The following is a 15,607-nucleotide window of genomic DNA, read 5'->3' on the forward strand; positions in this document are numbered from 1 at the left end:
CCAAAAGCTTGTGTTTTCAAATAAACCTGTTGGACTATAACCTGGTGTTGTGTGATTTCTGACTTTGTCCACCCCAGTCCAACACTGATGTCTCCACATCATATACTTAGCATAAAAGACTCGTTTTCTTTTTTGAGTTGTTAAATTGTGAAAATAACTTCCTCAGCACAGCAATGATTATCTCAATCGAATCATTCAAAATTGAGATTCAATCATTTTTTGTTTCAGGTAAAAGGATTATTTTCAGTACAGGAGAAAAAGAATTTCACACATGTTTATGAAGAGATAGATGTTAATGTGATTGAGTCTGACCTAGTTTCAAAATGTCAAATGTTCAATTTAATAGGTTCTATGTGTTCTCAAGCAACATTTATTTTCATTTTTTAGTCATGAATGTAAATTTTCTCGTTTGACTTCCAAACATTCAGCGGACAGCTCATATTAATTATGAAGAGTGACTATTAGGTTCTGACTGACTGAATTATGCTAATCTGAATGAAATAATAGGAACATGATTTGTTGAACATCTCCTGTAAGAAGCTCTGACGGTGGCAAAGGTACAGAAAGTGCTTTGGAAAGTACATTTCACTGAGAGTCCTATTGTCAATGGGCGGAATTTTATATTGCCCTCAGGATGGGTTGGCAAGAGACCGCAAGTGCCTTTCCCAATGTCCACCCATCTCCAACAATCTCACTGCAGTTTTACATGTTGATAAAATAATGAGAAAGGTGAGATTCTCCAGAGTGCAAATTCATGAATAGTAATTTGAAGAAAGCTACAAAGCCAGTCATAGCATTCTGCATTTATAACGTTATGATACTTCTTAAGTCACCTTTCTGATCTGAACTATTTATTCAAATATTCCATTTGCCCATGCCCTGAATTGAATTAACATTTTCCCAGGATAGGAGATAAATTTCCTGCTGATGCTCCCATTACATACTAGGGACCACAAAGATCATGATAGTGGGATTTCCAGACCATGGAATTCTTAAAGGGCTAAAATACAAAGCTGGGCCAATTGGAGGGAGGCATTACTTGGTTAAAAGTAGTTATTTGTCCTGACAGAATTGGAAAGTGACCTTCCACAGGGAACACTGCTGTTCAAAATTGACCTAAGTGGTTTAAACTCAACAGTCAGAAGTATATCAAAATCTGCAAGCAACACCAAGGGTTAAAAATGTGTTAATTCCCATTTTCAGGTACACATTGTAATGTCTCCCAGGCCATTCTCTTTGAGACAGTGCTTTCTGTTTCCTGTCGCAACCAAAGGTTTGTATCCATTGTATCCTCAGTGTCACCAACCCTTTCAATTCATGGGCCTCAGCTTTGCAGCGCTTTATCAAATGCGAAACCGCATCAACTTCAGCAGTCCCCTCTCCGACCTCATCAATAAACTCAATCAGTCATCTCTGTTGACACTGCCCAATCCGACTATGATTGCTAAGTTCCTTGTTACAATGCTCCTCACAACAGATTGTAGTATTTTGGTTACTATTGATGTCTAGATAACTGGCCTCTCATTTTCTCTTTTCTTTCTCCCTTTGCTCTTAAATAGTAGGGTGATGCCTACATGTCTGAACCAGTGGGGATTCTTAATGAAAACTGGAAGGAATTTTGGAAAATAAATACCAATGCACCCATTTGCTATGCAGCTAGTTCCTTTTAAAAACCTTGTGATGGGAGCCATTAGGGTAAGGTATTTGTCAGACATTAGTTCTATTAATTTCTACAGTACTATTTCTTGACTAATTATCTTGACTTCATTGTCACTAGACCCTTGCTTGTTCACTGATCCTGTAATTGTCATGGCTGCTGCTGGGATGTTGAATAGAAAGCATTTTTTTTTAATGTCTCCCCCATTTACTTATTCACTAATATATTTACTCCTGGTTCTGTCTGTAAAGGGCCCCATTTACTTACGTGGATATTAAAATAGAAGCTTCTGGAAACATCGAGCAGCTGGGGAGAGAGAAAAACAATGTCACTGGGTGGAACTTTATGTTGTCCTCGGGATGGGTTGACAAAAAAAAATTGGACAAAAGACCACAAGTGGCTTTCCCACTGTCTATCCACTTCTACCAACCTCACTGTAATTTTACCCAGTGGGGGGTGGGGGCATTGGACAGTCCACCCCTTGTAGGCCAAATATGATCTGTAAGTTGTCACTGAAGGACCTTTCCCTGCATTACTGCAACTTTTTCTGCGACTGACAGAGAAACCTCCTGCTGAAACCACATACCGTCCTCCCTCGGCTGATGAATCAGTACAGCCCCATGTTGAACAACACTTGGAGGAAGTACTGAGGGTGGCAAGGGCGTAAGATATACTCTGGTATGGGGATTTCAATGTCCACCACCAAGAGTGGCTCGACAGCAATACTACTGATCGAGCTGGTCGGGTCCTAAAGGACATAGCTGCTAGACTGGGTCTGCAGCAGGTGGTGAGGGAACCAACAAGAGGGAAAAACATACTTGACCTCATCCTTACTAATCTGCCAGCTGCAGATGCATCTATCCATGACAGTATCGGTAAGAGTGACCATCACACAGTCCTTGTGGAGACAAAGTCTTGTCTTCACATTGAGAATAATTTCCAAGATGTTGTGTGGCACAATCACCGTGCTAAATGGAACAGACTTCAAACAAATCCAGAAACTCAAGACTGGGCATCCATGTGGCGCTGTGGGCCATCAACAGCAGCAGAATTGTACTCCAGTACAATCTGTAACCCCGTGGCCCGGCATATCCCTCGCTCAACCATTGCCATCGAGCCAGGGGATCAACTCTGGTTTAATGGAGAGTGCAGGAGGGCATATCAGGAGCAGCACCAGGCATACCTAAAAATGAGGTGTAAACCTGGTGAAGTACCAAACAGGACTACTTACACGCCAAACAGCGAAAGCAGCAAGTGGTAGACAGCACTAAGCAATCCCATAACCGACGGTTCAGATCTAAGCTCTGCAGTCCTGCCACATCCAGTTGTGAATGGTGGTGGATACTTAAACTACTCACTGGAGGAGGAGGCTCCACAAATATCCCCATCCGCAATGATGGAAGAGCCCAGCACATCAGTGCAAAAGATGAGGCTGAAGTACTCGCAGCAATTTTCAGCCGGAAGTGCCAAGTGCATGATCCATCTCGGCTTCCTCCAGTGGTCCCCAGAATCACAGATACCAGTCTTCGGCCAATTCGGTTCACTCCACATGATATGAAGAAATGGGTGAAGGCACCTGGATAATGCAAAGGCTGCGGGCCCTGATAACATTCCGACAATAGTACTGAAGACTTGTGCTCCAGAACTTGCCGCTCTCCTAGCCAAGCTGTTCCAGTACAGTTACAACACTGGTATCTACCCGACAATGTGGAAAATTACCCAAGTATGTCCTATACTTAAAAAGCAGGACAAATCCAGTCTAGCCAATTATCACCCCGTCAGTCGCGTCATCAGTAAAGTGATGGAAGGTGTCACCAACAGTGCTTTTAAGCAGCACCTGCTCAGCAATAACCTGCTCAGTGTCGCCCAGTTTGGGTTCCGCCAGGGCCATCCAGCTCCTGATCTCATTATAGCCTTGGTTCAAACACGGACAAAAGAGCTGAATTCCAGGGATGAGGTGGGAATGACAGGCCTTGACATCAAGGCAGCATTCGACCGAGTGTGGCATCAGGGGAGCTAAGAAAGTTATTATCACTGAATTCCCCCACGGTAAACTTCCTGGGGTTACCATTTAAAGGAAACCCAACTGGACTCACCACAGAGGCTACTAGACCAGGCCAGAGGCCGGGAATACTGCAGCGAGTAACTCTCCTCCTGACTCCCGAAAGCCTGTCCACCGACTACAAGGTTGAAGTCAAGAATGTGACGGAGTCCTCTCCACTTACCTGGATGAGAGCAGGCCCAGCAACACTCAAGAAGATTGACGCCATCCTACCTACAGCAGGTGGACTGCAGCAACTCAAGAAAGCAGCTCACTAACACCTTCTCAAGGGCATCCAGGGATGGGCAAGAAATGAAGAAAAACAGAAGTTGCTGGAAAAGCTCAGCAGGTCTGGCAGCATCTGTGGAGAGAGTTAACGTTTCGACTGGCCCTTCCTTAGAACTGATGGTAGTTGGCCAGCCAGCAATGCCCATGAATTAAAAAAAAAGGACTTCCAAGTCATTGCTGGCAAAAAGGATATGAATTTAATGCTGTCTTCCCATGTCAGGAGCCATGCAGAGCAGCTCAGAACTGACTGTTTGGGTGTACTGTGATATGGGTACCATGGATGCTGATCTTTCAGTGGGTATCCAGTGAGTTGTGTGTTGTTCTGGAAATAGTGTGTGGTAAAATGGGAATAGACTTGGACATGAGGGATAACATAGGGGAAGGTAGGTAGTTAAGGTAGACAAGCTTGGTTTGAGATGGCGAGTCATCCTGCTGGTCTTTGCAATGAGGAATGTTCCAAGACACTCGATGTAATTTGGACATAGCCAAACAAAACACCTGCAAGATTCAGCCTTTAAGAGGTGACAGGAGTGTACAATCTCTTGCTATGTTTATCATATGACAATCAAAGTCTACAATTAATGAGTTACTTTGCTGCTATTTCTCCCATCACAGCAAGTTATAATTTACAGTGTATGGGATGCAGAAAATGACAGTGAATTGCAAAATGATCATTCTAGCTACTGCATTGGAAACTGCCAAACTAAACATTTGCCCGAAACACGAACACAAAAGAAAATACTTTCGGCCTTCTTTGAAACATTGCATAGATTTAGAATCAGTATTTATTAAAAATGTGTGAAAACAATTTATTTTCATTCAGAATTGATCCATTCTAAGAGGACATAGTGTAAACAAATGTCCATGTTTATTGTGCTGAATAAATCTAAAACATCTGGCAGAAACATTTTTAGCTCTGTGCAGATGTTAAGTGCTTATTTTCTGTTTTCCACACCCTGAACATGTGATGCAGCCAGCCATCTCTGCATGTTCCAGTAAAACATTGAAATCAATTCCAGATTAAACATCTCACAGTGTTTGTTGCATTAAAGGACTTCACAGTAACCTCTCAGTTCAACATAGGGTAGGCAATTGTATTTACGCTTACTGTGACAGACATCATTTTGAAAAGACGTATTTTAACTTTGCATTGTTTCTATTTTAAAGTCTGTTAAAATTCTGATGTTTTAAACACTCTTCGTTCAATCCTCTGTGGTATTTGCATTTGTACTTGAATATATGCAACAACTAACTTGTTTGTTTTTATTTTTGTTCTCACCTCAGTTTAGGATTGTCAACAAGGACAGCTTCCTACTTTTCAGCTCAGGATGTTCCTCAGACTCATTGTCTTTTTCTTAATTTTCCTGCCGGGGATGCATGGCAAAAAACGTGTTCAAAGTGGCGAATGGAATTACAAAGATGGATGTAAGTAAAATTCCCCTTGTAATTGATTTACTGCAGTTGCACATTTAAAATTTCATTAGCTACAAGAAATCCTGCTTCAATAATTTATGTGAATATGATTTTAGCTGATGACTTGTATTTGTTGAAGAACATAACATCTAATGTCTGTAAACTTGAAATATTAAATTTGGAATATACCAAATAAAGTCAACAATATCACAAACAGACAGAATGTTGCTTAAATAATATTCTAACTTTGTTCAGACTGTTTTTTTTTAAAATGTTCTCAATACTGGCACTCAAATGGATTCATTCTGTGAGAATAAGGAAGACGTGGATATGTGTTTGAATCTTTGTTTGTAAACTGACATGACCCTGCTCCAAATTGCTTTTCATTGTATTAGTCGATGAAGAGAAATCGCAGAAATATTTGTTTCGCAGGCCAACTTACGATGCTTTGTAATGCCAATTTTGTTTTCAGTTTGAACGTAATTTAAAAGTATTTACCCTATTTTTGTAGCTGATAAAGTTAATATGCGTGGAGTTGCCAATCTGACACAGATATTGGACAACTGGAGATTTGACATTTTGACTCAGATGAGAGACATGCTGACAAATGACCACCAATCCCTCCTCCCAGACTACTCCAGGTGACAGATGTTTGTTGCATACTGCAATGATTTAAAATATGTTTAATCACGTTGACTAAAATTCAGGTTAGTGTGGGGTTCTTTTCAGAGCATTACAGCAGTGCTAAATTTAAAGTTACGTTGCTGAATTAAGTAAAAGTTCAGTTCAAATTCAATGCTTGGGGTTTGGCCGTAATTGATGTTCCAACTGGTTCTTGTCCTCTTAATTAAAAATACGACCTCCTTCGTTAAAAGTGCAAACGTGGCTGTTTCTCGGCCAGCTTCAGTTGGGATTTCATTACAAACGCTGGCATTTTTCGATGATTCTCCACCTTGATCCAGTTGTTTGGCTGAACTCATCTTGGAGCTGCGCTGACTAAATATTTCAGGGGAATGTTTGGCTTGGCAGCTTACAGTGCTGTAGCTGGAACCATCATTTTGCATCTGGATGTGTCGCTCTTACTCTCTGGAGTCTGTGCCTTATCAAGAATAATTATAAATCTGCCCCTGAAAGTCGAACACAAGTGGCGTGGATTTTTAAGACATTTTTGGAAAGCAAATAGGCAGTTTGGCTGTGAGGAATTCTGAATAATATATCCCATGTTGGCACACTCTTGGCCAACACTATAGGTATCACCAACAACCAGAAACATTTTGTTTTGATATGGCATTGGATTTAGCTGTAACAAGAACCAAAGTTTGCAACTTTAACATAGTACTTAACATTCATAAAACGAGGTGACTTTAGAATTATGCAAAGCAGCAAACATTTTTGGCTTAGTTTGTCATATTATTTCAGAACTTTGGAAAGCTAATGTCACTGAAAGAGAACGTAAAGGAATCAGACATGGTTCTGGTTATTCCAGACTACCGGATAACATTAAGTATTTGAAAGGGGTGCACATCTCAAATATTTGTGGGTGTGGTCATGCAGAGTTTAGAACAATCTCCAGAGTATTGCAATGTATGCAATCTTTAAGGCCGCTTTATTTTGTAGAGCTTAGCATGTGACCCTTTAGTATTTCCATTTAAAAATATAGTATCTTTGCACATGGATGGCCCCTATACTGTTAACAAATATTTGACAAGAAAGTCATTCTTGGGTCCAGTTCTAGGCTAGAATGTTTCACTGTGTCTCCACTGCCTCATGAAATAGACAGGCAAACATCACATCTACATTCCTATCAGTGGTTTATGTGAATAGGTTAATGCAGTAACTTGTAATGGCAAAACTTAGAAATCTGTTCGCAAAATGATTTTTAAAAAATTGTTATTGAATATTTAGGAGAAGTATCTGACACATCCACCTACCTGATTTTTAAATAAGGTACAAACTCCATTACAACATCAGGAAATCAGACCGCTTTGCACACAGATGATTAGGATTGACTAGAAACTTGAAATCCATTCATTCTGGAAGGAAAATGCATTGGACAAAATGAAAAACCATTAGCTAAGACATCACTGAACTATATTCATCGATCAAATTTGCACAGCATAGACAAAAAATGTAAAAAGATACCTACCATTGAATTAAAAGTCCCTTTAACTCATCGAGGAAGTTGAGCTGGAGCATAGCTGAGCCCAAGAATATAAAGGAGCACAGCAAACATGTCTAGAGATATAAATGCATATTACTTCCCACAGGGAGGGAGGGGAAATCAGGAAGCAAATCAATTTGATCCAGTCCTTGACACTTTGGGGCATTGAAAGCAGCATATCTCAAGGTTTTTCAGTGGATAACTGCTAACCCCTGTAAGGTGAACATTTATGTCTTATTTGGGAAAACATAAAACAGGGAAGAAGAAAATAATTGAATAGAAGATGCTTTCAAGAAAAACACCTTCCTAAGACCAATAGCTTTCACTTAATCATAGCATGATTTCATTCTGTTTTTCAGAATAACGCCTCTTTCAGAGGCTCTTAGTGACCTATTCACTGAGTTTAATGCTCTAAAAGAACGGCTGAAAGATCTGACTGACAAGTTTACTGCCCTGGAAGTGTCTGTTGATGAAATAAAAGCTAAAAGTGATGCTCCACGCTTGTCTCCGACTGGACCCGGTGGCATGGCACCCAGGCAAAAACCGAATCTACCAAAGAGAAAGGTTCTGGTTCCAAAGAAAAAGAAGATCCCCCAGCAATAAAACAAAACAAGGGATAACTGCAAAACTCACAGTTCATATATATTTTATATATATATTATATACATACAACACACACACAGAATAAAAAGGCCAGCAGGATTTGCATGTGCTGTTATGCAATTTCCATTTGATGATAAATATTTATCAGTTGCTGATGAAAAAGTTTTTGTTGCTGTAGAACATTTCTTATACTGTGTTTCTAAAACTTGCTGATTGTATTTCTACATTTTAAATAGTGTTCTGTTATTCCGTTTTCTCATTGTATACATATCTCACACATATGCAACAGTCGTATCCTCGGAAATGTACCTTCTGTTCAGCATTTATACTAAAAGGCTGTTTAAATTAAAGAAAGCACAGCAATACCTTGCCTTCATTTGCGTCATTCTAAAGGTCTTACATTTTCATTGGAATAAAATGGTTAAAATAGATAGGTGAATCGCTCACACAGGTAATGTGGATGTTTTAGGGGGATAAGCCCAGGACGAAGGTAACCCAAAGTTGATAATGAGCAGTTGATACCAGAAGCTGCTGAGAGCTGTGGTGCCTGGCAATTTCTAACAGTTGTCTTATTTGTTGAGGCACTGATAGTATTATGGATGATGAATGGAGATTTAGGAGGTGACTCCAGCCCAGTTAAACAATGGAAATACCCCTGATGCTTTTGGCATACATTTCCTTACATTTTAATTGGTTAAATGTTTAATAGCTGTCGTCAATGTCCCTACAAGAACCATTGGGTTAGACTGCACATACACCAAATAATCCAGAGGGGCCCCTTGTACAGGACAAATGGGTTTTTCCAGTGGGTCTTAGCACAATTGTTAAAACACCCTCAGTAATATATGCAAGGGATCCACTATTAGTTTTAGGGTGTTGACATAGAGTTATACAGTAATACAGCGTGGAAACTACTGTTTGATTCAACCAGTCCACAATGACCATGTTCCCAAAATAAACTACTCCCACCTGCCTGTGCTTGACCCATATCCCTCCAAACCTTTCCTATTCATGTACTTATCCAAATGTCTTTTAAACTTTATAACTGTACCCATATCCACCATTTTTTTTGGCAGTTCATTCCACACATGAACCACTCTCTGTGTAAAAAAGTTGTCCCTCATGTCCTTTTTATATCTTTCTCTGCTCACCTTAAAAATATGGCCCCTAGTTTTCCCTCACCTTAAGGAAAAGACATTTGTCATTCACCTTATCTATACACCTCATAGTTTTATAAGCCTGAATAAGGTCAACCCTCAACTTGCTGCGTTCCGGTGAAAAATGTCCCAGCCCTTCCAGTCTATTTTTATATCACAAACCCTCCATTCCTGGCAACATCCTGGTAAATCCTTTCTGAACCCTCTCCAGTTTAAACATATCCTTCCTAAAGGAGGGCAAACAGAATTGGACACAGTACTCCAGAAGAGACCTCACCAACGTCCTGTACAACTTCAACATAATGTAGCCTGACTCAGTGCATTGCTGGTCATCTGAAAGATAACCACTGGACACAATGGCTTGGAATGCAAAACTGATCCTGTTTACTCCCGTTTTTGACTGGGTAATGGCCACAATGATGTTCAGTTTTTTTTTATCCTCTAAATCAAACCACAAAAAGTAAGTTAAACTCTCTGTGGAGGGTCAAAACAGGATTAACATTTTGGGTCCAGTGACTCTTCCTCAGAATTTCAAAACATTGACTCTGCTTTCTCTCCACAGATGTTGTCAGACCTGTTGAGTTTTTCCAGCAATTGCTGTTTCTGTTTCAGATCTTCAGCATTCATTGTTCCGTTTCATATTATTGTCAGTGTAGGTTGTTATCCGATGAAGACAGAGATGAAGAAGGATCCCATCTCTCAGAGGACAGTGAATCTGTAGAATTTTTTTACTACAGAGGATTGTTGAGATTGGGTTCTTAAGTATATCTAAGGCTGAGATAGTAGAGATTTATAATCAGTAAGGGAATCATGGGTTATGGGGAAAAGGCAAGAAGGTGAGCTGAGGATTATCAGATCAGCCTTGATCTCTTTGACTGGTGGAGCAGACTCGATGGGCAGAATTTTTGATTTTATTTTATTTATTATTGTCACAAGTACCTAGGTACAGCGAACAGTTTTGTCTTGCATGCAGTACAAGCAGATCATACCATATAAAGTGCATTAGAGTAATAGAACAGAACAAGGAATAAAATGCTTTGGCTGCAGAGAAGGTGCACGAACAGCTAGATTGACGCTAAATTTAAAATTTGAGAGGTCCATTCAGAAGTCTGATAACAGCACAGAAGAAGCTGTTCTTGAATCTATTCGTATGTGTATATAAACTGTTATATCATCTACCCAATGGAAGAGGGTGGAAGAGAGTATAACTGGGGCGGGAGGGGTCTTTGGTTATGTTGGTTGCTTTCCTGAGGCAGCGGGAAGTATAGATGGAAGCAATGGATGGAAGGCTGGTTAGTGTGATGGACAGGCCTATGTTCACAACTTCTATGTTTCTTTCAGTCTCGGGAAGAACAGTTGCCAAACCAAACTGAGATGCTTCCGGATAGAATGCTTTTCATGGGGCATCTATTAAAAAGTTGGTAAGAGTCTTTGTGGACATGCCGAATTTCCTTATCCTCCTGAGGAAGTAAAGACATTGTTGTGCTTCCATGACCATTGTGTCAATGGTCTAAAAACCAAAAGAACTGCGGATGCTGTAAATGAGTTCTGAGGAAGGGTCACCGGACCCGAAACGTTAACTCTGTTTTCTCCTTCACAGATGCTGCCAGACCTGCTGAGCTTTTCCAGCGGCTTTGTCTTTGTGTCAATGGTCTAGTTCTGTTCCTATGTCTTTATGGCCTTACACTTGTGTACATTTTCAAGACACACAGTGCATCAGCTATCAAATACTGACTACATGCCGTCGCATTATCATGGTGATGCAGTGAGTAAGGCTGAACTTAGGCTCCTCATTTCAAACTTGAAGGACCCAATTGCCTAGGCAGTTCTGTGAACATAAAACATAGAACAGTACAGGCCCTTCAGCCCACAATGTTGTGTCAGCCTATTATCCTACTAAGATCAAACTACCCTGCATACTCTACATTTTACTATCCTCCACATGCCTATCCAAGAGTCACTTAAGAGTCTTTATGCTTGCCTTCCTGATCGCAGTATGATGATATACATCATGAACGACTTCAAGTCAATGCTATTCAAAGATATTCTGCAGGAGTTGCTATATTCTGACCTGCGCCTATTGCACAATTTTAAATCACTTGGTGCTTCAAGTCATCCATAGAGAGGAGACTGTCTGCTCTTGCATCCTCTTGTTCTTAATATTTGTCTGCAGACTTGTGTGGCCTAATTGGGCCATCTCTTAGAATTGAGGATGACTAGAAAAATGAACAAAGGCCCAGCAGAACCAATAAAACTGCCAGGGGAGGTGAAGGGGCCATGAAGTCAACAAGAAACTTTATCCACCAAGATGTTCACAAAACATGTCTTATATCACCCTTAGTGAGGGGATATCCTGTAGCTGTACTGCAGCATAAAGGCAGGTCATGGATTACACTACTTTGTAGTGCGTCTTCGCCTCTAGCTGTGTGTTTTAGCTTATGTGGTGATACTTATATTATCTCCTGCAGCAAAGAAACTGGCCATGGACCTTGGATAATTGAAGAATCCAACAGATATTCTCTATAGCCAACTATGGTGTCCAAATACTACATTTCCCGGGAACCTAAGTGTCTGGCTGACATGCAGATAGAAGTTTACAAAGGAGAGATAGGTCTCAACCTGAAACGTCAACTTTCCTGCTCCTCTGATGCTGCCTGGCCTGCTGTGTTCCTCCAGCTCCACACTGTGTTATCTTATCTAAGTTTACAATGGAGTAGCATTCATCAAGCAACATGCTTGAAGTGATCAGAGACAAGATGGAGTGTGAGCGTTTTATATCTTCAGGTCATGTGCTGTGATACAGTGATAACATTACCACTATGTCTCTTAAATTTACACGGATGTACTGATCGTGAGACATAGCACGCTTCTGGCTGTCAAAGTCACTGCCATTGTCAGGCTTTATGCAAATGGTCATTTCCTGTTGCATCTGAAGTCACATGCAACAATTGAGAATTTGATTTGCACAGGCACAATAGGGATATGACTGAGACTGCACTCAATAACAAACAAGAATATTTCATTCTCCTTTGCCAAAAATGCACAAGCGATATTCCATTGCAAAGCTGTAATTTTTACCACCTGAATGGCATTCCACTCCTTCAGTGTGGAGTGACAATAGCAGTGAATCAGTCAATATCACTGCAGTGCTAATGACTTCTTTATCCTGCAGAAATCCGCTGTGTGACAACGGATAGAATCGTGGAATTACACACAGAGACCATTCGGCCTTTCATATTGTACTTGCTTTTCGAAAGAACCATTTGATTAGTCCTACTCCCCTCAATTTTCCCCTGTAGTTCTATAATTTCCCTGTAGATCTATAATCTATAACAAGTTGCGTCCAGTACCTTTTAAATTTAGGACTGAATTTGCTTCCGTCCACCTTTGTCAGGCAGGGGTGCTCTGATGATAAAGCAATTTCTGCTCTATTATGTTTTACGAGATACTGCCTGTTGTTTTGCCACTTATCTTCAGTCTGCATCCTCTGTTTACTGTTCTTTCTGCACAGCATTAAGTGAGAAATTATTGGAGTTTGTAACAAGGCATTATAATAATTGTTGGGGACTTTAATTTTCATTTAGACTGGGACAATCAAATAGGAAAGAGTGGTCTAGAAGATGAGTTTGTAGAAAGTTTTGTTATAGTTTGCTGAAACAAGAGAACTGACTGGGAATAAAACTATTTAAGATCTAGTATTGTGTAATGAAATAGGGCTAATCAAAAATCACAGTCTAAAAGATCCAATAGGAAATAGTGATCATAATACCATTGAATTCCATGGTAAGCTTGATCATGACACATTACAAGTACAAATAGAAATCTTAAATCTTAAACAAAGCCAGTTGAGGGGAGAAATGGTGGAGGTTAATTAGGTAAACACAAGAAGTCTCCATTTAAAGCTGGTTCACGCAAACTTTTTCCACTTTAAAGCTGTTAATAAAATAAGGAAAACATATTTATTTACAGCTGTCAGTTTCTAGTTTAGTGTTGTTACCCACAGATGTCCTGCTTGCTCTCTAAGGCAATCTCTATACTTCCACTGTTAAATTCAGTTCCTCCTGGTCTTCCTCCTGTTCATACCCCTACCCTATCCCCATTCACCCCACTCTAAAGTTCTTACCTTTAAACCCCTGGTTTTGGCCTTCTCTGCTGCCTGCCAAAATTCTGGTTTCCACCTATTGCCAATAGCTTTGTATGCAGTGTCCAGCTCTGTCATTAGATGGAGCCTTGTGATTTCAAAAATCATGAGAGGAATTTGCTTTTTAACATGTATTTATTATTACAATTAAATTGCATTTCTTATATATTTTAAAACTTCTTTTATTTTAGAGGTTATTATGTTGATGATTTTGGAATTTATACTATTTCAACTTAATGTTTAAAAGTTGTTTCCTGCTGAGAAAGATCCTGAAATACCTGACTATTTGTGATCTTTTCTGTTTCACAATTTGTTTTATTTTGCAAGGTATGGTACACATTAAAAGGAAGATGGCAGCTAAAGTAAACATTTGGTTCTGACAAAATGCAGTTTAATTAGCAAGTCCCATTCCCTTCAAATCTTTATTTTTGCCTGCGCTTCTTCTGTGAGACTTTTTCATTAGATTTCTTTAAATGTGCTCATCTTCAGCATAAATAAATAAATACGATTGTCAATGTGGTAGATAAGAAATCAATAATTTTGCCTCATGTAGATAACCACTATAGGGACTGTGTTTTCCAGTTCTGTAGCTCAGTTGGAATTTGTTTCCTTTCGCTGTATCTTGCAATGGAGCCTAATGGAGCCTACTGTCAATGGCAGCTTGTTATGAGAGGTGAGAACTCTCTTTCACACTCACTCCCTTTCCCTTTGTGGCCTTTGCACCAGTTTTCATAAAGTTATTTCTTTTTTGCTTACAGATCTCTAACTTTACATCCTGGCACCTTCAATTGTTTTCTTTATTTAGTCTTCTTCGCTGAGGACTCCACATCTTTGAAGTGTGGTTGGCCTTTCTCCTTTCCTAGCCAACACACTTGGTCCAGCACTTCTTACGAGCTTCCAAGCGAAGTTTTGCCTTTGGAACCTGTACCATCATTATCCACATCTCCAGACCACAACATGTATATTACCGGAGGAATATGGTCTCCCTGAGTGAACTGTAACTCACCACACCTTCTCCAGATACGCTTCCAGATCTGTTAAATGTATCTAGTACTCTGTTTTCATTCTAACAGAATCATACAGCATGGAAACAGACCCTTCGGCCAACCAGTCTATGCTGAACATAATCCCAAACTAAACTAGTCCCACCTGCCTGCTTCTGGCCCATATCCCTCAAACCTTTCCTATTCATGTACTTATCTAAGTGCCTTTTAAATGTAACTGCGCCTGCATCCACCACTTCCTCCGGAAGTTCATTCCACATATGAACCACCCTCTGTGTAATAAAATTGCCCCTCATATCTTTCTTAAATCCCTCTCCTCTCACCTTAAAAATATGCATCAAAATTGAAATTCCTCCATCCTAGGGAAAAGACACCTACCATTAACCCTATCTATACCCCTCATGATTTTATAAACTCTATAAGGTCACCCCTCCAGTGAAAAAAGCCCCAGCCTGTCCAGCCTTTCTTTATAATTCAAACCTTCCATACCCGGCAATATCCTGGTAAATGTCTTCTGAACCCTTTCTAGCTTAATAATATCCTTTCTTTAAATGGGCAACCAAAACTGAACACAGTACTCCAGAAGAGGCCTCACCAATGTCCTGTACAACCTCAACATGATGTCCCAATTCCTACACTCAAAGATCTGAGCAATGAAGGCAAATGTGCTAAACGCCTTCTTAACCACCCTGTCTACCTGTGATGCAAACTTCAACGAATTATATACCTGAACCTCTAGGACCCTCTATTCTAGAACATTACCCAAGTGGCTACCATTAACTCTATCAGGCAATGTTTGTAATATTCTTCTCTGTATCTATTAGAACCTAGAGAAGGATGGGAGAGAACAAAACTAATGAAAACAACTTTAACGTAAAAAGAACAAATAAATATAATCCCGAACCATCAGCTTTCCTGCTCCTCTGATGCTGCTTGGCCTGCTGTGTTCCTCCAGCTCCACACTGTGTTATCTCTGACTCCAGCATCGGCAGTTCTTACTTTCTCTAAATTAATGTAATCACAGTGTTAGCCAGTAAGAAACGGACTAAATCTCACAATAGCTTGGATAAGATTAATGATTAATTGCACAGAGATTTATACATTCTGGAAGAAAAAGCATAATATTTAGAGAAAAGCAGTTA

General features: G+C 40.0%; 1 protein-coding gene across 2 annotated transcripts; it reads left to right on the top strand.

Annotated features, from left to right (window-relative positions):
- Positions 1–4,960: 4,960 nt before the first annotated feature.
- On the top strand, positions 4,961–8,515 carry si:ch211-76l23.4. Of its 2 annotated transcripts, none has more exons than XM_048609418.1 (4): positions 4,961–5,070; positions 5,271–5,411; positions 5,911–6,040; positions 7,920–8,515. In XM_048609418.1, exons 2-4 carry the CDS (start codon positions 5,315–5,317, stop codon positions 8,161–8,163), a joined length of 471 nt encoding a protein of 156 aa, XP_048465375.1. In that variant the 5' UTR covers positions 4,961–5,070; positions 5,271–5,314; the 3' UTR covers positions 8,164–8,515. The 2 variants fall into 2 exon arrangements, with proteins under 2 accessions (XP_048465375.1, XP_048465376.1); XM_048609419.1 differs by lacking the exon at positions 4,961–5,070 and adding an exon at positions 5,074–5,152.
- Positions 8,516–15,607: the final 7,092 nt, after the last annotated feature.

This window comes from Rhincodon typus, chromosome 21 (assembly GCF_021869965.1).
Source record: "Rhincodon typus isolate 14 chromosome 21, sRhiTyp1.1, whole genome shotgun sequence".
In the NCBI taxonomy this organism is placed as follows: Eukaryota; Metazoa; Chordata; class Chondrichthyes; order Orectolobiformes; family Rhincodontidae; genus Rhincodon; species Rhincodon typus.

Coding starts and splice junctions, on each gene's coding strand:
- si:ch211-76l23.4 (XM_048609418.1), top strand. CDS start 5,315: ATGTTCCTCAGACTCATTGTCTTTTTCTTAATTTTCCTGCCGGGGATG. Junction 5,412..5,910: donor ATGGAATTACAAAGATGGAT/GTAAGTAAAATT, acceptor CTATTTTTGTAG/CTGATAAAGTTAATATGCGT. Junction 6,041..7,919: donor CTCCTCCCAGACTACTCCAG/GTGACAGATGTT, acceptor TCTGTTTTTCAG/AATAACGCCTCTTTCAGAGG.